Genomic DNA, 20,841 nt, shown 5'->3' with positions numbered 1-20,841 from the left:
AGAAAAGAAAGAAAGAAAGAAAGAAAGAGAAAGAAAGAAAGAAAGAAAGAAAGAAAGAAAGAAAGAAAGAAAGAAAGAAAGAAAGAAAGAAAAAGAAAAAAAAAATGCTGGTTTGGGGTGCCTGGCTGGCTCAGTCAGTTGAGTGTCTGACTCCTGATTTTGGCTCAGGTCTTGATCCCAGGGTTGTGAGATCCAGCCCCGTGTCGGGCTCTGCACTGAGCGTGCAGCCTGTTTGGGATTCTGTGTCTCCCTTTGCCTGCCTCCCTCCTCCCTCCCTCCCTCTCTCTCTGTCTCTCTCTCTCTCACATAAACAAAACAAACAATGTTTGTTTGGAAGAATGACCAGTGAGTATTCAATGAAATGAGGAAATCTCTGATATCTTGTTAAGTGAGTAAAGTATGTCTAATTACATAGTGTATAAATGTGTGTCAGATGAAACATTTGGGCAATGAAATACGAAAAAACATTATGGTGTGTTATCTCTGAATTTTGGGCTTATGAGTAATTTTTGTATTTTTTGTAAGCGTTCTTTATTTTGCCAAGTTTTGTACACAAGGGGTGCTTGCTGTTTATGAAAGCTTTTGCTTTGGTTTGCTCTGCTGTGGGTTTTAAGGCGTTAAGGAAAAGCTCTTTCACGGAAACCGGTCCACAAAGTGGCCCAGAGCCCTCCTGAAAGCCAGCATGTAGCCTAGAAAGGCATTTTGAAATTGATTAGGTAACTTCTGCTTCCTTTTCTGTCCTTCCCCAGGCGGCCCCCTGCCTTCTTTCCCCGGCGACAGACTTGCACCCATAGTGGCAGACCCTGGCCTGTAGAAGGGCAGGCACTAGGAGCTAGTGGGCTGTCCCTGTTCCAGAACGTCTGTGCCCTCGGCATCCAGCTCTGGTCAGTGTTCAGACCCATCTCGTAGGGTAGTTCAGCCGCTGGCGGTCAGAGGGCCTGTTAACCTAAACTCCATACAGGTCCTATCCTGTGGGTTTATCATTTTTTAAAATAAAGTTTATTGAGATCTAATGTACGCGTGATGAGATGTACCCATTTCAAGTGCATATAGTTCAAGGAGTTGACCAGTGCGCATACCTACATAACCGCTGCCTTACTTGGGGTAGGGAACGTTTCCACTTTGCCTACACATTCTGCCATGGCCCTTGGAAGTCCAGCCTCCAGCCCCCAGCCCCCGAGGTCTGCTTCCTGTCACTATAAGGTTACTTTTGCCTCTCCAGAACTTCCCGTAAATTGAGTCACGCAAGATGGTCCTTCGCGTTGTTGGTTTTTTCACCTGGCAGGACGTACGTGAGACCGGCCGGGGCGCACACCATAACCGTCTCTCCTGGTCCCGAGCCCCGTTCCTTTGCGCACATAGACCCCAATCCGTTTATCCTTTTACCTGTCAATACACTTCAGAGTATCTCCTGATTTGGGCTGTTGTGAATAATGCCAGTATGAGCGAACGTTCTTGAACAAATCCTTAAAGTTTTTTTAAACATTTGTTTTTGTGGTACATATGTATATTATGTTGGCCGTTTGTATGTGTGTGATTTAGTGGCATGAAACACATTCCCAGCTCACACGTCCTTGTGTGAATGTGCCTCTGCGAGTGGGGTTGCTGGGTCACATGTGCGCGTGTCTGCCCAATTCATAAGAAATTGCGACACTGTCCAAAGCCCTCTGTCATTCTGAATTCCCACCACCAATACTGCTTTACATCTTGGCAAATGCTTGCTGTTGTCAGCATTTTTTTTTCCTTATTAATCAAACTACGAGGTATAACCTGTGTACCAAAAGCCTGGATCCATTTAAAATTTGCAGTTCAGGGAGCGTTGACAGGTGTGCACACCTGAGAAACCATCGGACACCCGTGGCCTCTGCATCGGCCTGTCTGCTGCCAGATCTGGCAAACTCTGGTTTTCATGTTACAGACTCATTTGTATTTCTGGGGTTTTTCTAGAAGTGGAATCACACAGCACTCTTGTGTGTCTGGATTCTCTTTCTCCGTCTTCATTTCTTTAAAAAAAATTTTTTTAATGTTAATAATTTTTGAGAGAGGCAGACACAGCATGATCAGGGGAGGGGCAGAGAGCGAGGGAGACACAAAATCTGAAGCAGCTCCAGGCTCTGAGCTGTCAGCACAGAGCCCGACGCGGGGCTCGAACTCACGAATTGTGAGATCATCACCTGAGCCGAAGCTCAACTGACTGAGCATCCCCCCCCTCCCCGCCCGCGCCCTTCTCTTTCTCCATTTTCTTTGAGATGTAGACGCGCATCTCACACCTTTGTGTTGTGTAGCATTCCACTTGTGAGGACTGCAGTGCGTTTATCTCCTCTTCTGCCGTGGACTTTTGAATGGCTTCCGTGTTTGGGTTTTTCTGAATGGTGTTCCTAGGAACATTCTCATACCTGTTTCTGGTGACTGTATGTATACGTTTCTGTCGGGGATACACTGGTGAGTGGGTTTACCCCAACCTTAAAAGACACCAAACTGTTTTCCATGCGGTCCCGTGGTGGCAGGGTGACAGTTCATCTGCCTTCCTTTTATCCTGTTTCTTTGTGACAGCCTTGCAGCACTGGGTCCTAAGGATCACCTTCTGTTACTTCACCACCCTCCAGTGGGTAGGCTTTAGTTTGTTAATAATGGAGTAGTTAACCTTTAGTTACTTTTACACAAGGCACTCGAGCCCTGTTAGTGCTGTAACACATTATCTTACAGTTAGTTATGTGGTCACAAGTCAGCAGGCAGGACGCTGGGGGTTGGGCTCTCCTTTCTGTGGGCTTTAGGGGAGGTCTGTTTCCTTGCTCATGGGTCCGTCCCGCCCCTGTCTTTGCTGGCTGTGAACCAGTAGCTGCCCCAGCTTCTAGAGACCATCCACATGCCTCGCCCACCTTCCTTTTTCTCCGACTTCAAAGCGGGGTCGAGTCCCTTTCAGACTTGGAGTCTCTCCTCCTTCAGTTTCATCTCTGACGCCGCCAGGAAAGAGTCCACATCTTTTAGCCCTAAAAGAGGTATAACCTGTGTACACAGGTCCTGACACATCAGACCTCAGGCCTACCCGGATGAGTCAGGGCGCTTTCCCTCTCAAAGCCCACAACTACTCAGGTGCACCTGCAGGGTCCCCTCGCCTTGTGGGATGCATGTTCACAGGCTCCAGGGATTAGGAGGAGGGCATCCCCAGGGACAGGGAGAGGGCATTATTCTGCCCACCACACCGTCATGAGAAGTTCTCTGTATCTTGTTGGTTTGGTTAGATTTTTATAGGCTGGTGAGAGGGATGCAGGTCTGCATTTCTGGTAGGTACTGGTGGTCTTAGTTATTGCTGTGGACTGATGTTTGTGTCTCCTGACCCCCCAGGGAATGGTCAGGGGCGGTGCCTTTGGGAAGTGACTCAGTCATGGGGGTGGAGCCTCAGGAGTGGGATCAGTGCCCTTGTAGAAGAGACACCCCCCCCCCCCAGGGCTGCCTGGCCCCTCCCGCTGTCCATGAACCAGGAAGCTGGCCCTCACCAGATACAGGCTCTGCTGGGGCCTTGTCTCCAACTTCCAGCCTCCAGAGCCGCGAGAAGTAAATCTCTGTTGTTTATAAACCACCCAGTTTCTGTATTTTGTCACAGTAGCCCAAGCCGACTAAGAAATTACTACAAACATCACCCACTTTATCAGCAAATAGTTTCTGTGAGTCAGAAGTCTGGTCACAGTGTAGCTGGATGCTCACTGGGTCTCGGGGTCTTTCTCGGGCTGCAGTCAGGTGTGGGCCGGGACAGGAAGAATCCTTTTCAAGTTCGTGTTGGCATGAGGCTCGGGTCGGCAGTGCTCACCATCTCGCTTCCCAGCTGCGTGGGGCTGCGCGTGGGCGGCCTGCCCCATCGAGCCAGCAAGGTGGTCCCATGCAACATGATCGTGGAGGGACGTCCATCACCTTGGCCCCCCTCCACAGGTCAGTAGCAAGTCTTAGTTCCCACCACCCTCGAGGCGAGGGGCGGGACCCCGGGCCCATGTGAGAGTGCCTGTCACGCTGCCCACCATTGTTTCCTGTCCACTGGGGACGTGTGCGGTTCCCTCGTGGGTCCCCAAGCGTGCCCTGTGCTGCGAGGCACATCTCCTCAGCACAGGCATGTGCCGTGGCCTTCCCCCGGGGGGGGGGGGGTGGCGTGAAGGCTGCACACGTACATGCCGAGGGCCGCCTGGGCCTGAGGCCAGAGTGTGGGTCCCAGGGCGTTCTGTGTGTCCACCTGCGCTACGGGAAGCTTTTTCCGGTTCTTGGAAGACCAGCTTTCCTCTTCTGCTTCCCGGCTATCTTTGGGGACTTGAGGACAGCTCACCTGCCTTCCCTGGGGAGTAACACTTAGGAAACAAGAGCTGCCTGTGCTGGGTTTAGACGCCCGGTCCTCGTGGAAACACACGCTGGGAGGCGCGGTCCGGGAGCTCCGTGGGTGGTGTCTCTGTGGGAGCGTGCTCGCCCCGAGCGCCGGGGACCCACTCCCGTCAGTGGGCCGCTGCGGTGGGGACAGCCTGCTGGGCTGGCCTCCTCTCTCTCGGGACACCGCTGGCACGTGAGTTTCAAAGGAAGACGTCAATTAGCATTTCGTTTCGTTCTGTTTCGTTCCTTTTTAAATTCCTTTTTATAAGTTTCCTCTCACTGTGAGGCATTTAAAAAAAATTTATGCTTTATTTATTATTATTATTTTTTTAAGTTTCTTTATTTATTTTGAGGAGGTGGGGGCAGGAGAGGCGGAGAGAAGGAGACAGAGAATCCCAAGCAGGCTCTGTGCTGTCAGAACAAGAGTCGAACGTGGGGCTTGAACCCATGAACCATGAGATCATGACCCGAGGTAAAGTCAGACATTTAACCAACTGAGCCACCCAGATGCCCCTATTTATTTTTGAGAGAGAGAGAGAGACAGTGTGAGTGGGGGGGCAGGGCACAGAGAGAGAGAGAGAGAGAGAGAGAGAGATCGAGAATCCAAAGCAGGTTCCAGTCTCTGAGCTGTCAGCACAGAGCTTGACGCGGGGCTCGAACTCACAGATCACAAGATCATGACCTGAGCCAAAGTCGGACGCTTAACCAACAGAGCCAGCCAGGCCCCCCTTACTGTGAGGAATTTTACAAAGTCCTCCTGTGGGGTGCCTGGCTGGCTCAGTTGGTAGAGCATGTGACTGTTGATCTCAGGGTTGTGAGGTCAAGTGCCACATCGAGCATAAAGTTGACTTAAAAAAAAAAAAGTCCTCCTGTGGCTTTTAATCATGTTGTACAGTAGCTGGATAATTATCCATTTAGTGTTGCCTTTTTTCCATAAAGACTGGACCCTCAGAGGGGCGCCCGGGTGGCTCAGTCGGTTGAGCGTCCGACTTCGGCTCAGGTCATGGTCTCGGGCTCTGTGCTGACAGCTCGGAGCCTGGAGCCTGCTTCAGGTTCTGTGTCTCCCTCTCTCTCTCTGCACCTCTCCTGCTCCTGCTCCTGCTCTGTCTCTCTCTCTCTCAAGATAAATAAACATTAAAGAAAAAAGTCTGGAAGCTCAGAGAGGTGATGCAACCCACGTGCTGTCTGGGCAGGTGACGAGACACCCTACCTTGCCCGCTCCCGTCAGACGGGTCCGGCAGGCGTGTGGGAAAGGGCCACGCCCAGAGGTCAGCCAGGCTGTGTGCAGGGTCTCCATTCTGAACAGCCCCTGGTCCCTCTCCACAGTGGAAAACTGAGCCGACAATCTCAGTTTCCGCACAAAGTCAAGCTGACCGGGCGGGCAGCCGAAGTCACTTGGTTCTTTTTGGTGTGTTCCTCTCACCATGAGTCCCATGTAATTCCTGATGACGGGGGTCTTCTTGGGGGGGAGGTCTGTGGTCCTGAGTCGGTGCTGACAGGCGCGTGGGCATTGGTGAAGGTCTGAAGGAGGGAGTCAAGGCGGAGAGCGTGTGACCCGCGGCCTGTTCTGTCGGGTGACTCCTGTCGGGACATCACGCCTCCACTCGGGCCAGCGACGTGGCTGTTTGTGCCACCTTGTCTTGACAGGCTGGCCACGTGGCCACCGACACCCCACCTGGTGGCAGGCGTCCCACCCCCAAGCGTGAGAGGCCAGGGGCGACAGAGGGTCATGTCCTGCTGGTCGGTGCCGCCCGTGGCCAGCCTTCATCCTGCGCACGCCCGCAGCTCTGGTCACAGCACCTGGTGAGGTGGTCTCGGCGGGAGGGGGTGTACCTTGGTGAGTCCCCCAAACCACCCGGGAGAGGGACACTGTCAAAACCTGGCGTTCCTGGGGTGCCTGGGTGGCTCAGTCGGTTAAGCGGCCGACTTCGGCTCAGGTCGTGATCTCACAGTCTGTGAGTTCTAGCCCCGCATCGGGCTCTGTGCTGACAGCTCAGAGCCTGGAGCCTGCTTCAGATTCTGTGTCTCCCTCTCTCTGACCCTCCGCTGTTCATGATCTGTCTCTCCCTGTCTCAAAAAAAATAAATAAAACGTTAAAAAAAACAAAAAACCTGGCGTTCCCGAAAGTTGAAACCTCATGACCTTTTCTGCACCATTGCTTCCCCCTTCCACCTCCCCTCTCCGACCCGTCTCTTCGAAGAACGCCGCAGTCCTCAGCCCGCGATTATGATGTTCCTCCCCCTCCAGCCTTTGTTGGTGTTTTCCTGGGGCCGGGAGCTGCTCACCTCGCACTGTCCGGGCTGTTGTCAAGGGCAGGGACTCGAGGCCAGTGACGCAGGGACATGGTGTCAGGGGGCGGTGGCTGGCGCCATCCTCGGCCCTGGCAGGCCTCGCTGGACCAGGGCTTTGCACACGCCCCCACCGCCCCGAAACGGAGCGTAGTGAGGCTGGTTCCGGGTCACGCGCTCTGCCTGCACGCAGAGCCAGATCCCGCACGCGCAGGCGCGCTGCAAGGTGAAGTGGAGAAGTGCTCGCCCCCTACACCATCTGTGCTCGTGCGACGTCGTACTAGATGCCGAGGCGGGGGCGGTGAAAACGTACCTGGTGCACGTAACGCCCGTGTTACGACGGGTGATGTGATTTTTTCCCCCAAAATGGTAAAGAACTTTCGGTAAAATTCTGCACAAGCGAGACACCCGTGGTTCACAAGGTGGTGGCGTCCCTGCCAAGTGTGGTGTGCACGTGGGACACACACGCTGCGCAGGACAGGTCAGGATCTCCGCTCAGAGTGAGGGCCACGGGAACTTCACCTGTGCAAACACCTGGCCAAGTGTTGGAGCTGTTTTCAGGACTCGGGATGATTCCCTGTGCTGCACACTGATCACGTGCATGGCAGTTCAGCCGGAGTCCCTGGCCTCTGCCTCCTGAGCTTGTGACAGCAAGACATGTCCCCACGGTCTCTAAACGTCTCCCTGGAGGGACCCTCGGTCGCTCTTGCTCCCGGTGCAGCTGTGGTACCTCTGGCAGCGATGTGAGCCCCTTTACTTCCTGGAACGATGTCTGGTGTAGAGTAGGAATGTAAACGGTAATTTGTGTCAGGTGAACTGCCACTCCGCTCAGAGACCCCAGTAAAACAATAGAAAAGACAGTCTTAAAAACCTGTGACTCCGTCAGGTGAGAGAGGCTGGCAGGTTGGGAAGCAGGTACCACTTCCAGGATGAAGTGCAGAAGCCCGAAAGAGGCTGCGAGGCACCGGCAGGGCCCCCGGGCCCCTCTGAGCTCAGCGCCGGAAGGCAGGGCTAAAAATGGGGGGCGGCTGGGCAGGGGCACCGGAGGTCTGCTCCCAGCGAGGCTCAGGCGTGGTGGAGGGCCGGCCAGCCCTGCCTCTGGTGCTCAGGCGGTGTTCCCGTGCTGCCCCGAGGCGGCAGCCAGTTCTCTGCTGGGACAGTCCCAAGTCCAGGAGGAAGGACCTGCACGCCCCCCGAGGCTCCAGGCAGCTCTGCCGGGAGCCCCGGTTCAGTAGAGTCACCAAGCATCCTGCAGCTTCTTAGGGTCTCTTGGGTGGACATCCAGGCGCTGCCCCACTGTGAGGAAAGACAGTCTACTAAGTAGCAGTGTTACCTGAGGTACAGAGATACTGGCTCCAAGAACTAGGAACACGGCGTTATTCGAAAGGAGCGTTCAGAGGGCCAGAAAGAGCGTTTAGAAGTTAAACTAGAGAGAGTAGCAGCTGGAAAAGCAAACGGGTGCAGCCACTCTGGAAAACAGTGTGGAGGTTCCTCAAAAAATTAAAAACAGAACTGCCGTACGACCCAGCAATTGCACTACTAGGTGTTTATCCAAGGGGTAAATGAGTCATGATCTCGCTCTTGATGAGTTTGAACCCTGCATGGGGCTCTGTGCTGACACTGCGGAGCCTGCTTGGGATTCATTCTCTTTCTCTGTCTCTGCCCCTTCCCCACTTGCATCGTCTGTGTCTCTCTCAAATAAACTAAATAAATAAGAAGGATCGTGAATCAGAACAGCACCTGTCTCCCCTGGGTGCCTCTGGCCACCTGCCCCTGGCCCCTCCTGGCCTCCCAGTGCCCTGTTGTCCATCCAGAGAGTGTTCGTAAGTCCTTGGGCCTGAGACCTGCCCAGGATGACTCCTCCTTGTGTTTGAGCTTCATGCGTTGAGCGCATGCACTGGGGTGGCTGGGACCCAGCCCGTGAGAGGCCCGGTCGCCCCCGGTGCCCTCGGGCAGCTGTTCCTGCCCCCGCTAGCTGATTCTGTTCTCAGTGGTTGTGCCTGTGCCGTACAAGCCACTCAGCATTTTGAATGAAGCCTCTGGTTATCATGTTTTCCAAGAGACGCTCGGTATTTATGGACTGAGGGGCTGAAGTAGGGGGAGGAGGATTGAAATTCTCCAGCAACAGATCTGGAGACCTGAGACATGTCCGAGCCGACTCAGCACTGAAGTTGGTTCCGGCACAGGTTTACGGCAGGGAGATCCTGCCTTTCTCTTTGTACTCTCGTCTGTGTTTTCTAAGACTCTAAAAAGTACACTGTAAGTTTCTGTCCGGATTTGGGAGGTGGGGATGTGGGGCAGGGCAGTCACGAAGCTGTCTGCTTTCCGCAGGCCCCTCGCACGGGCTGCCCGGTCTTCCTCGGGGATGGGAGGGCATGGCTCCGAGCCGTCCCCGGGCTCTCCTGTGTGACCTTCCCCGAGAACCCTGTGCTCTGGGAGCCCTCTGACCTAAGCTGGGTGGGCTGTGCAGCAGGAGGGGCCGGGAGCAGAGCGGACCCTCCCTCGGTCTGGCTCCCAGCTCCGAGTGCCCATCTGCGCGGGTCCCGCTGTGCACACGGCCGGGCCTTCAGTGGAGCTGCCGGTGAGCAGAGACTGGAGACCGCCGTGGATGCGCTGCCGCAGTGGGTCGGGTGGAGCGCAGGCGGACAGGTCGGCGTGGTGCCGGTCCGCGTTGATGTCGTCTCCGGGGCCTTTCCTGGGCGCGCCCTCCTCCCTGCAGCTCCCAGCTGGGCTTCCGGGAGTTGCCTCGGGGGGACTTGGCATCAGGGCGGCCCCTTTCCTGGGAGCCTCACTCAGAGACGTCCTGGGCGGTGTCCAGTCCCCGAGGCCCAAGCCTGCCGGGCTGATCTCCACCCGGAGGAGATGTTGCCCAGAGGATGGGCGTCCACACCAACAACCTTTCTGGTCATCTCTGTTTCCCACATTATCCTCCTGTGGTCCATCTCACAGCAGCTGTAGAGCCAGAACCAAAAGGAGGCGAGTTTCGGGTCAAATCTGTGCTGCTTTTTTGACTGAATTACAGGAGCTTCCTCTGAAGGTCAGGGGAAGGGCAGGTGTCGAGGAAAGACGGTGGGACAGGCCTGAGTTTGCTTCTTCCGAGAAGTGTTTCTGTCACTTGAGAATGTGTACAAGACAGTCTTCTCCCTTTTCTGTGTGTTGTGGTAAAGCGTACGTTTTCTAGAAGCTTCGAAGTTTCTAGAAGCACAGTTCAGTGGCAGGAGGCACATCCCCGCTGTTTGGGACCACGACCGCCGCCCATCCGCACAGCTCTCCCACGGACCCAAACGGAAGCTCTGTGCCCACCCCTCCCCTGCCCCTGGAGACCACTGTCTCCTTCTGTCCCCAGGGGCACCCGCACTGTCTTCCCGTGACAGGCGTTATGTCACTGACCACAGCATCCTCGAGGTCCATCCGCGTCCGAGCATGTGTCGGAATCTCCTCCCCTTTAAGGTACAGGACTAGTCTGCTACGTGGACAGACCACGTTCTACCCATCCGCCGATGGGCCCGTGAGCTCCTCCCGCCTTTTGGCTGCTGTGAATAGTGCTGCAGTGAGCGTGGGTGTGGAAATACATCCGTGTTTGATTCCCTGCTTTTGTTTTTGGTTATGCACCCAGAAGTGGAATTTCTGCATCATAAAGTAATTGTGTTTGATTTTTTGAGGCATCACCTGAGTGTTTTCCGTGTGTCTGCGCCCTTTTCTGTTCCTCCTGGCCTTGCACGACGGTACAGTTTCTCCACATCCTTACCAGTGCCTGTTATTTTTTGTTTGTTCGTTTGTTTTTCTATAACTGTCTGGTGCGCAGTGACATCTCGTTGTGGTTTCATTTGCATTTTTCCTGATGATGGGTGCTGTTTTCGTGTGCTTATTGGTCATTTCTGTATCTTCTTTGGAGAAATGTCTACCCAAGTCTTGGGACCATTTCTTAATTGGATTTTTTGTTGTTTTTTTCGTTGTCGTGTTTCCTTCTCTATTCTGGATATCAGCCCCTCATCAGATACGTGACGTGCAAATATTTTCTCCCATTTTGCGGATTCCATCTTCATTCTGTCAAATGTCTTTTGACGCATGGGAGCCAGGTTTAGGGGCACACTTGGGAGTTCTCCAGGCAGAGGCACAGCGAGGGTAGAGGCACCGGTGCCGGAGTGGGTGTGCCATATGCACAGTGTGAGGACAGCACCTGCATTAAAAATGCCCATTTTCAAGCCCTCTTGGAGGAAGTGTTAGGAAAAGACAAGAAACCTGTGAGATATTTAAGGGTTAAAGAGGCGGAGGGAAGACAGAGCTTGTGCAAAGTTTCCAGATGGCCCACAAAGCACTAGAAGATGTTACATGTAAGCTAAGTGTCCCTGCTCCTGCCGACTTCTCTTTACATGAAAGCGTGAAAAAATAAAAACTAAAGATATGGCAAGCATAGGTCTTTCAGAAGGCTCTCCAGGGAAATGGCATTTTAGGAATTACTTTACCCTTAATAATGCTCCCAGCACGCTCCAGTTGCCAGTACCTGGGGACTGTAGTGAGCCCAAGCCTTCGGGAGGTCGACGACAGGACCTACAGGAAGTAGGTCAGCATGGAGATGAGCCATCCTCCTGCAGCCTCCCTCCCTGCAGCCGGGGCTCTTGGGGCAACACGGGGTGGCCAGCTCGAGTTGCTGGGCTGGAGCCACAGGAAGGCTCAGGTGGGGTGGCACACCTCTCGGCCCTGGCGGGCCCGTTCCCAGGCGTCGCCTACAGCTGCCCTCTGCTTCCTTGCAGGCATCGACTATAAGACGACCACTATCCTGCTGGATGGACGGCGGGTCAAGCTGGAACTCTGGTGAGTCAGGCCATGCCAGGCAAGGTGCCTGGGGGCAGGGGCTGTGGCACCTCAGTGTCATTGCACAGTGTCTGAAGTGAGTCAGGAACCCTTAAAGAGACAGGAGGGCGTCCTGGTTTACATTCACGTGCATAGCCATTTGCACAGACCCTATGTCGGCGTGGAATGGACTTTGCTCCGTGGCGCAGAACCCAAAAGTCCGAGCCCAGCTCCCTTTTCCCGTGGAGACTCATTCCCACAGTGGCCATGGTCCCTCTCCCCTTGCCCTTTACTGGGCTACACATTAAGGAGCATTTTCCAGAACCTCAGTGTGGAGGTGTAAAATCCCACGGGGGGGGGTTCTCCAGCCCGGCGGGGCAGGGTTCCAGGGAACATAGGCCCGTGGGGGTCAGCCAGGGCACGCTGGGGGGGGGGGGGGTCGGGGGGTGCGCGCCTCCCCGGATTCACGCTGTGCATGCTGCGTCCCCCGTCCCCTGTGTTGCAGGGACACATCGGGCCAGGGCAGGTTCTGCACCATCTTCAGGTCCTACTCCAGGGGCGCACAGGTAAGCCCAGCATCAGTGCGGGTGCTATTCTCCAGGACAACCTCCCCGGCTGCTGTGTGTCACTGTTTCTAAGCAAGTCTTGGCGTTTGAACACCCGGCTTCCACTAGGAGTCCAAACGAGGATGTCCTCTGAGTGACGCAGCTTTAGCCGTCAGAGCTCCGTGGCGCCAGTCGGCGTCCCGAGCTCTGCGGGAGTGTGCTGGGAGCCTTGGGGAGCCTCTCAGTCACCGGTTCACTGGGAAGAGGGGGCTGCCTGGGCGGGCTGGCCGGGATCACTGCTGAGGACTTCAGGGACCCAGCATCGGAGCTGCCGCGGAGGGGGCTGCTGCAGGCCCTTAGAGGCAGGGGCGCCTGCCCGTTTCTATCTGCGCCCCCAGGTTCCCCCAGCGTGCTTGCGTGCTGACTGGGTCTGTGTGGTTCAAGGCTAGGCGAAGGGAAAGTAGCCACACCAACAGAGCTGTGGACTCTCACTGCCGGGTCGGCTTTGTCGGCTTTGATTCAGGGCAGGCCGTGACCCCCCTGCAGAGGAGACCCCTGGAGTCAGAGCTGCCCTGCACCCCAGGCAGGGTCCCCCGTCGGGAGCACCACACACTCGTGCTGGGACCTGGCGCTTGGGCACGTGGCCGGGCCTCTGGCTGTGGGGCACGGGCCACGGGTGGGTCTGCACTCATCAGGAGCAGGTGCTGCCTGTCACCAGCCCCCCACTCTGGCTCGGGCTTGAGGGGAGTCCCCTGGGCATTTGTTTTGCTTCGTGAGCAGGGATGAGTGCCCAGCCACTCCCATGCTACTCTTTCTGGTCCGTGGGACCTGGGAAACCAGAGGGAGATTTCTTCTGTGACAGAGTCGGATGGAGTCTGAGTAGATGTCGACAGGAACACCCAGCCCCAGCCTTTCCTCCAGGGCCTCCTGAGTGGGAGCCTCTCCGGCATGGTGATCGGGAGGAAGACCCCAAACGGGGCCCCCATCTGCTTTCTGCTGAGGTTGGGGTGGAGGACCCCCAGGCTGGGCTTGGGAGCTCCTGTCCTGGGAGCTCTGCCCCTGGAGCGGCCAGCTTGGTGATGTGACCCGTGCACAGGCTACCCCCAGTGCGTGCCCGATGCCTGGGGGGGGGGGGGGGGGGGGGCCTGCAGAGGTGGTGTGCACCCGGCAGGTCCTAAACTGAGCCTAAGTAAGAAAAGACAGAGGGACCTCCGGGTGTGGGTCCCAGCTTTGGGGCCTGTCAGCTTGAGTGAGCACAGGGAGAGTTCAGGCACTCACGTGTGGTCCACGGGCCGCTTTTGCTTCAAGGCGGGACGGCACGTGTGGTTTTATACATAGGAGACGAGAAGGTTGTCTTCTGACCGCTAGTGTTCATTGTCAGTGGACCATGGGTCACTGGTGAGTTCCGACGTGTTTCTTTTGCATTTTACTATTTCCTAACTTTGCTATAATAAACGCATACTACTTTTGTAATAAAACGGAAATTGAAGAGATGGGAGGAGTTACGTTGGGTGTGCTAATAAAGGCCCCCTGGGAGATGCTGAGAAAAGACCCGAGAGGCCTCGGCTGCCCTGCCTGCTGTGAGTGTGAACGTGGGACAGACCACAGACACCCACTTCTGTGTAGACACTTGAGGACCAAAGCAGCAGCCAGGCCTGCACGTTCGCCAGACTGTACGTTCTGAGGAAGCACATCCTGTTACCACGTCCACGTTCTCTCCAAAGCATCCAGCCCAGTCAGTTGTGTATCAGCTGTTGCTTTTGCTTTGCTAGCTCTGGGGGTGCTGGTCGTTTTGGGGCTGGGTGGCCGGCAGCGGGCGCCGAGTCTGGGGTGCTTCTGCCTGTCGTGCTTCTGTCCCGTCTGGTGGTGGCAGTGAGGACCGTGGGGTCTGCACGGTCAGCACTACCTGACTTTGCAGCCAATGATACCGCTGGTGGAGTTTCCTCTCTCCTGTCACTCTCCTACCCCCGGTTAAGGTCAGAGAGGCCTTGCGGGTCCCGTAAGGTCCAGAACACAGAAGCCCCTGGCCAGCCCCTGTGTGTTGTCACCTGCCCCACAGCGGTACTGTCTCGTGGCTCTTGCCATGAGTACCTTTCTGTCCTGGACCACTGGACTGTGGCCCGTGTTTGCTGTTGCTGGGTGCTGAGGTAGCCCTGGGAGGCCGGTGCCTCCCGTTGGGGTCCCCTGGAGTCCCAGGGAGGGGACTGGGGGCTAGGAGCAGGGAACGTTCTGTTCAATTGAGGGTTTGGGGTCACCTGGATTAGCACTGGGGAGAGCACGGCCAGGCCCTGGTCTGGATAGAGAGGGTTCAGTTCATTCCCGCGAAAAGCGGTTTCCTGTGAAAAATGGTCTCGGGCTCACATTTGCCATTACACGATTGCTGGTGAGGGTACCAGCATGCCACCTGTCACCGCCCAGGTTGGGGGGCATTTGGGCCAGAGACCGTTTGACAGACACCTGCTCCCCATTTTCAGTGCTTGTCTTGCTCCTGGGCAGAAGCCTGGGCGCGTGTTGGGGGCGTAGGCAGAGCTCCTTGGGAGCCTTACCGTACAACATGTATCACACGTTGCAAAAACTGACTTCATAAAAAGTGCACCTCTGCACCTCGGTTGGGGTGCTGGTGGCACAGGTACGTACGTTTGTCCAAGCTCATCAAACTGCTCACCCTTAAAATCTCTCTGCATCTTCTGAGGGATAAGCGGTAGCTCAGAAATGGACAGAATGAGGACCTGGGCCCCGCACTCCCACCTCTGGGAATCCTGTGGTCCGGGTCACGTTGTACGTGCTCAGGCCTTCATCTCGGGTGTTGGTAATCACACAGCAGGTGAAGTCACCTAAGCGCCAACAGCCGCGCTACCTGCTGAGCCTGGCACGAGGCTCTGGCGTCTGTGGGGCAGGGGGTCCCGGGTGGGGGCTGGGCAGCTTGCACCACATCCCCGTCTGTGTCAGGAATGAGACAGTAAGTGGTTATCCCTGGAGCGATGGGGAGAGCTTCTGTTTGTACCCTGGAGTACCCGCTCATTTAAAAACCCTGAGCGTGTGTTACTTTTATTAATTGAAAAAACAGTATAGTGAGAATTTATTTGCTCCTCCTTCTGCCTCTTTGGAATGCACGGCCGACTTGGGACCCCTTGGGGTCTTCTGGTAACGAGCAGCCTCGCTTTGGTTTCTCATCGGTGCCACGTGTGCTCGATCCCACCTGTCCTTCCCGCGCTCATTTTGGTCCCTGCTGCCTGCGATGTGACCAGCTCTGTGTCCTTCCTCCTTGAGATGGACCGCGACTGGGGCAGCCCCAGAAAGACGGTTGTGGGTGCAGGTTGGCGCCAGCTGGGAGGGCAGCCAGGGGTTCCACAACCGCCTAGGGGCGTGGCTGAAGCCTGAGCCCAAGAGATGAGCTTCTGCCTGCTTATTTGAGCTTTTCAGCCTCACACAGGTGAGCAGGAGCAAGAAGGTGAGTCCCTGTCGAGCCTCCAACACGTGGTTGTGCGTGGAAACTGTTCTCTGTGGGTTGTGGTGTGTTTGTATTTCTGTTTCTAAAAACTGGATGGGGCGCCTGGGGGGCTCAGTCGGTTAAGCATCCCTCTCTTGCTTCGGCTCAGGTCATGATCTCACTTACGGTTTTGTGGGATCGAGCCCCACGTCGGGCTCTGAGCTGATAGTGGAGTCTGCTTGGGATTCTGTCTCCCTTTCTTTCTGCCTCTCCCCCACCCCCCACTTATGCTCATTCTCTCAAAAAAAAAAAAACTTAAAAGGTCTGCACATCTGTGTACTTCTCGCAGTCTGCTGTGCACCTCCGTGTCTTACGTTTATACCCACTTGGTACGTCCATACCTTGACTTACTCCAGTCCTGGGACTGCACGTTTAGCTGTATGAACAGGGTTGAGATGAGGTCACTACATGCGCCCTCTGTTATGTCAAAGAAGGGGGGTTTCCAGGGTTGGGGGTCAGGGGCCCCCCACTGCAGCACTAGACAGAGGCTTTGTTCCTTGTGCCCCAGGCAACAGGGTTAACCCCAGCTGCTCACGGGTCCTGTTCAGTCTCACTCGTGGCACTGCCCCCGCCAGACTGGTGTCTCCGCCCTTGACTTCAAGTGAGTCTGTGCACATCTGTCTCCAGAGAATGTTGCTCCAGGCCTGGCTCTTCCTTCCCTGCCAGGGTCCCTCCCGGCTCGGCAAGTGGCTCTGCCCTGCCAGAGGCCTTCCGGCCCAAGAGTGGGGTTTTGAGCTCCACGTCGACAAGATCGAGGGCTACACTTCTGTCTTGCAGGATTTGCAGGACACTTTTTGAGGGGAAAGGCGCATTTGGAGGTGGAGGGTGCCCTGTCCTTTTGATCTCAGCTGCATTGTCCCCGTGTATGACAGAGACACAGGCTGAATGGAGCCTTGATGGGGCAGGATGGGGTGGATCCTGTTTGCGGAGAGGTTCCGGCTCCTGAGCCTGCTTCAGAGTGGCCCGAAGGGGCAGAGAGAGGCGGGAGCCCGCAGCTACACTCTCTGCTGGAATCACCTTTCTGCAGCTCGTGATGGAGATCTCTCGGGCAGGGACGATGGGCCGGCCAGGCAGGCGGAGACAGCCCAGAGCTGAGCTCTGACTGCTTGGTCTCTAAGGGCCGTGCGGCAAAATCCCCACAGCAGATCCTCTGCCCAGTTCGGGGGGCGGGGGGCTGCTAGAGTGACTGGCGTCCTGCCTGCAGATTTGGGTTGGAAAACTAAGAACCCGTCCGCTCGGCCCCCGGGTCCCCTGAGCAGAGCTCCGTTGGACGGTGTCAGGGACATCACCCCTGTCTGCCTGCCAGGGTTGTCCGCAGGGCCCGTCCACACTGTCTGTAGACCTTTGTAGACTGTCTTAGCTTGGGTGATTTTTTTTTTTTTTTTAATGCTTATTTATTTATTTTGAGAGAGAGAACTCGAGAGCAGGAGAGGGCCAGAGAGGGGATGGGAAGAGAATCCCAAGCAGGCTCCACACTGTCAACACAGAGCCTGACACGGGGCTCAGTCCCACAACCCTGGGATCGTGACCTGAGCCAAAATCAAGAGTCGGATGCTTAACCGACCGAGCCACCCAGGTGTCCCTTCGGCTTGAGTCATTTTTAAATGATCACAGGATAATGCTTACAGTGTGTTTGGAGGAAAGAAATGAAAAAATACCAGTTTTCCAGCCAAGTCTTCAGGATAGGGAGGGAAGAGGCAGCACCGAGCCCACGAGATCCCCCCGTTGCCATCACCCCACACAGAGGGTATCCAGGACCACACGGGCCTGCCCTCGGTGAGGAGATGGGGACAGGGCTGGCTGAGGCCTGCGTGCAGAGCTGATGCCAGCAATGCCTCTGAAGCGTGACAGAGTCTCAAAGCCAGGCATTTTTCACGTGGAAAACGTGGGACCCACACAGTCCCCGTAAGGGGCGCCTGGGTGGCTCAGTCAGTTGGACGTCCAACTTCGGCTCAGGTCATGATCTCACAGCACGTGAGTTTGAGCCCAATGTCAGGCTCTGTGCTGACAGCTCAGAGCCTGGAGCCTGCTTCGGATTCTGTGTCTCCCTCTCTCTCTGCTCCTAACCCACTCACATTCTGTCTCTTGTCTCTCTCAAAAATAAATAAACATTAAAAAATAATAATAAAATAAATAAAAGCTGTCTGGCTGGAGCCGAGTGCCCCTGGCCCCACCTATGCTGGAAAGGAGTGGTGCTTGGCCACATAGGGCACTGTGCCTGGAATAGGACCCCTTCCATCCAGGCGGCCCCCGGCCTCTCGACGCCCGTGTCTCCCTTGCAGGGGATCCTCCTGGTGTATGACATCACCAACCGCTGGTCCTTTGACGGCATCGACCGGTGGATCAAGGAGATTGATGAGGTAGGTGTGCATCCGTAGATAGCCCTTGCACGGTCCCTTCCCAGGGTGCACTCCCATCCCCGGCAGGAAGCTAGCGGACCCCGTTGGCTGTCCCTACCCCCGCCTCTGCCCGTTGCCCTGGCTCTCTGTCGTCTTGCACACTGACTGCCACATACTCGGTGGCCACGGAATGGACAGTGAGGGCCCTGCCTGCTTTGGGGGCAGGGGGATGGTGCCAACATGGGGGTGTCCTGTGCTCGTGCCTCTGCTGAGTACTGTGCACCCCCCCCCCCACAAGCATGCACCCGGGGTCCCCCGGATCCTGGTTGGGAACCGGCTACACCTGGCCTTCAAGCGGCAAGTTCCAACAGAGCAGGCGCGCGCCTACGCAGAGAAGAATGGCATGACTTTCTTCGAGGTCAGCCCTCTGTGCAACTTCAATGTCATTGAGTCCTTCACGGAGCTGTCCCGCATCGTGCTTATGAGGCACGGCATGGAGAAGATCTGGAGGCCCAACCGAGGTGAGGTGGTGTCGCAGCTGCGGTCAGGAGAACGGAGGCAGAGGGGGCCTCTGGCAGCCCACTCGGGGGCCGGCCTCCCCGGGTTGGAGGAGAAGCAAGGTCCCCGCTGCTTCCCTGACACCTGGAAGCTAAGTTAGCCTGCGCCCCGTGTCTGCCCTGTGTGGGGTCCCGGCGCTGTGCAGGGGTCTGCGCCTCGGTGCTGGGAGGGAGTGCTGTGGACTCTGCCCTGGAGCAAACAGGGGACTGGCTCCAAGCCTCCCCTCCTGGAGCTGACCCACGAAGATCCTGGCTGTGTGCTCCCCCGTCCCTCAGCCGCGTCCCACCCCAGCTGCCATTAGGCCCCAGGGCAGGGCAGGCGACCCTTGGAAGCGGGGTCTCCCAGGGCACCTCTCTGCGTGCGGCTTCAGGGAGAAGCCGGGAACGGGACACCGGCAGCTGGGCTGTGGAGTGGTGGGCATCCAGGGTCCCGAGCAGGGCGAGCCTGAGCTTTGCGGACCTCTGCACCCCGCCGCCTGACCTTTCCCTCCCCCGCCCCCATCCGTAGTGTTCAGCCTGCAGGACCTGTGCTGCCGGGCCATCGTCTCCTGCACCCCGGTGCACCTCATCGACAAGCTCCCGCTGCCGGTCACCATCAAGAGCCATCTCAAGTCCTTCTCGATGGCCAACGGCATGAACGCCGTCATGATGCACGGGCGCTCCTACTCGCTGGCCAGTGGGGCAGGCGGGGGCAGCAGCAAGGGCAACAGTCTCAAGAGGTCCAAGTCCATCCGCCCCCCGCAGAGCCCGCCCCAGAACTGCTCAAGGAGCAACTGCAAGATCTCCTAGCAGGACGGGCCGGGTGCCACCCCGTCCAGCTCGCCCCGGGAGGGCTCACGCTTGGGGAGCGTCTCTGGCCGGGCGCTGGGCCTGGCGCTGTGTGCAGGGAAGGCTCTGACCTCACCGCCTCCTGGGAAGTGTGGGGGCTCACTGCGCGGGCAGTGGCCTGGGCCAGAGAAGCTCCGCGGGACCGGAGAGAGCTGCGGGGATCTTGGCGGAACAAGCCCGGGACCCTGCAGTGCCATGCGGCTGGGAAGTGCCCGGGAGGCAGCTCTGCGCGGCCCGGCCTCAAGGGGGCGGTCCTTGGGGACCCAGGAGGCCTGGCTCCCTTTCTTATTTATGTGGAAGATGTTCACCTTTCTGTACATTTTTAAAGGACGGGCAGGGAGGCCTTTGGTGCAGCCACACGTGAGCCCCTGTCAGCTGTGGGGTCAAGCTTCGGGACCTTGGGAGAGGGAGGGGATTTGAGGCAAAGACGAGGAGGAACCCCCAAGACTTCACCCTTTGAGTTCAGACACTTCACGTGGGGTGTGGGCTGTGCAGAGACCATAGGGGACAGGTGGGAGCTTTGGGCAGGGCTCTAGGGCCCGTGGCTGCCTCCGCCAGCCTGAGTACGGGGCTCCTTGTGCCCCCCCAAGGGGCTGGGCAGCCCGCATGGCTCCGGCGGTCTGAATGGTGCGGCCACACCTTCCCGGGTGACGTCCTGCGCGTCTCAGATGGGCTCAGAGCTGGGGGCAATTTCCTAGGTTCCCCAGGGGAATGTTGGGGCTTCTCAGAGGGGATAGTGGGATGCACTCCCCCCGTGTCCCTCCACATGTGGGGGCAAACAGCCTCCCCCTTGACTCTGCACCTTCCCTTCCGGTCATATCTCTGTCTGTTGCTCCATGAAACCGGCTCAGCATCTCCCGTGAGAAGACGCCGAGATCCTCAGGGGGGCTGCCAGGTGCTCTGCGGGTCTGGACAGACCTGCCTGTTTGTCTCCTGGGGCACCTGGCCTCCAGTCTTGCCACCTTCCGTCTGCTGGCCTCGGGTGTGACCCCACAGCTGCTCCTGGCCTGGCGTCACCCCTCGGGGTCACACGTCACCAGAACCGTTCTGACCCAGATTTTCTTAGTGATGCTGCCTGGAGTGGTGCGGGCAGCAGAGACACCGAGCCTCTCCTGGAGAACCCGCCAGCCAGCCTCCTCCTGCCACCTGGTTGGTGACACGGCCACCGGGTCACACTGGTGCTCAGCTCTACCTCCTACTCACGGCCCCATCCTGGGCTCTGGGACTCTCCTGTCCTGGGTGTCTGGGAGGCAGGGTGGGGGCCGTGGCCCGGGTGTGCAGGGGCACCCAGGATCCCCGTGTGAGGCCTGGCCTCAGCAGGGTCAGGCAGAGGAGGCCACACCCATCCTGTCTTGCCTGTCAGGCCCCTTTCTTCGGACTTTGAACCCCGTCACACAGACTGTGTTTTGAGGACGTGGACAGTCCACGTTCACCTTATCAACACTACTTTTCGCTGCTGACACACCATTCCTGTGCTCATTTTGGACGGTTTTTGTTTCTTTGTACAGTAAACCTAATTCAGCTCTGATTTTCAGGCTGCGTTTTATAGAAATTAAAGCCTCTGGTTTTAACTGGCCAAGTGGTGGGTGTGACGTGGCAGGGTGGGTCCGGTGCCGCTTCGTTGACACCCCCTCCACGCCCGGCCTGGAC

General features: G+C 56.9%; 1 protein-coding gene across 5 annotated transcripts in view; it reads left to right on the top strand.

Annotated features, from left to right (window-relative positions):
- The window catches only part of RAB40C (RAB40C, member RAS oncogene family), a 29,502-nt gene extending 8,736 nt beyond the window's left edge, over positions 1 to 20,766 (top strand). For 3 of the 5 annotated variants that reach the window (XM_040459553.1, XM_040459552.1, XM_040459556.1), the window contains exons 3-7: positions 11,393 to 11,453; positions 11,938 to 11,998; positions 17,750 to 17,827; positions 18,105 to 18,327; positions 18,872 to 20,766. In XM_040459553.1, the coding sequence (XP_040315487.1) occupies positions 11,393 to 11,453; positions 11,938 to 11,998; positions 17,750 to 17,827; positions 18,105 to 18,327; positions 18,872 to 19,152 (704 nt within the window). In that variant the 3' untranslated portion in view covers positions 19,153 to 20,766. Of the gene's footprint in view, positions 1 to 6,380; positions 11,203 to 11,392; positions 11,454 to 11,937; positions 11,999 to 13,603; positions 15,593 to 17,749; positions 17,828 to 18,104; positions 18,328 to 18,871 lie in introns of those variants that run through there. The other 2 variants (XM_040459551.1, XM_040459555.1) reach the window with 2 other exon arrangements.
- The last annotated feature ends 75 nt before the right edge of the window (positions 20,767 to 20,841 follow it).

Source organism: Herpailurus yagouaroundi, unplaced genomic scaffold, assembly GCF_014898765.1.
Source record: "Herpailurus yagouaroundi ecotype Mexico unplaced genomic scaffold, PumYag 222, whole genome shotgun sequence".
NCBI lineage: Eukaryota > Metazoa > Chordata > Mammalia > Carnivora > Felidae > Herpailurus > Herpailurus yagouaroundi.
Note: the sequence above shows the minus strand (reverse complement) of the source record. Positions and strands in the feature narration are given on the sequence as shown.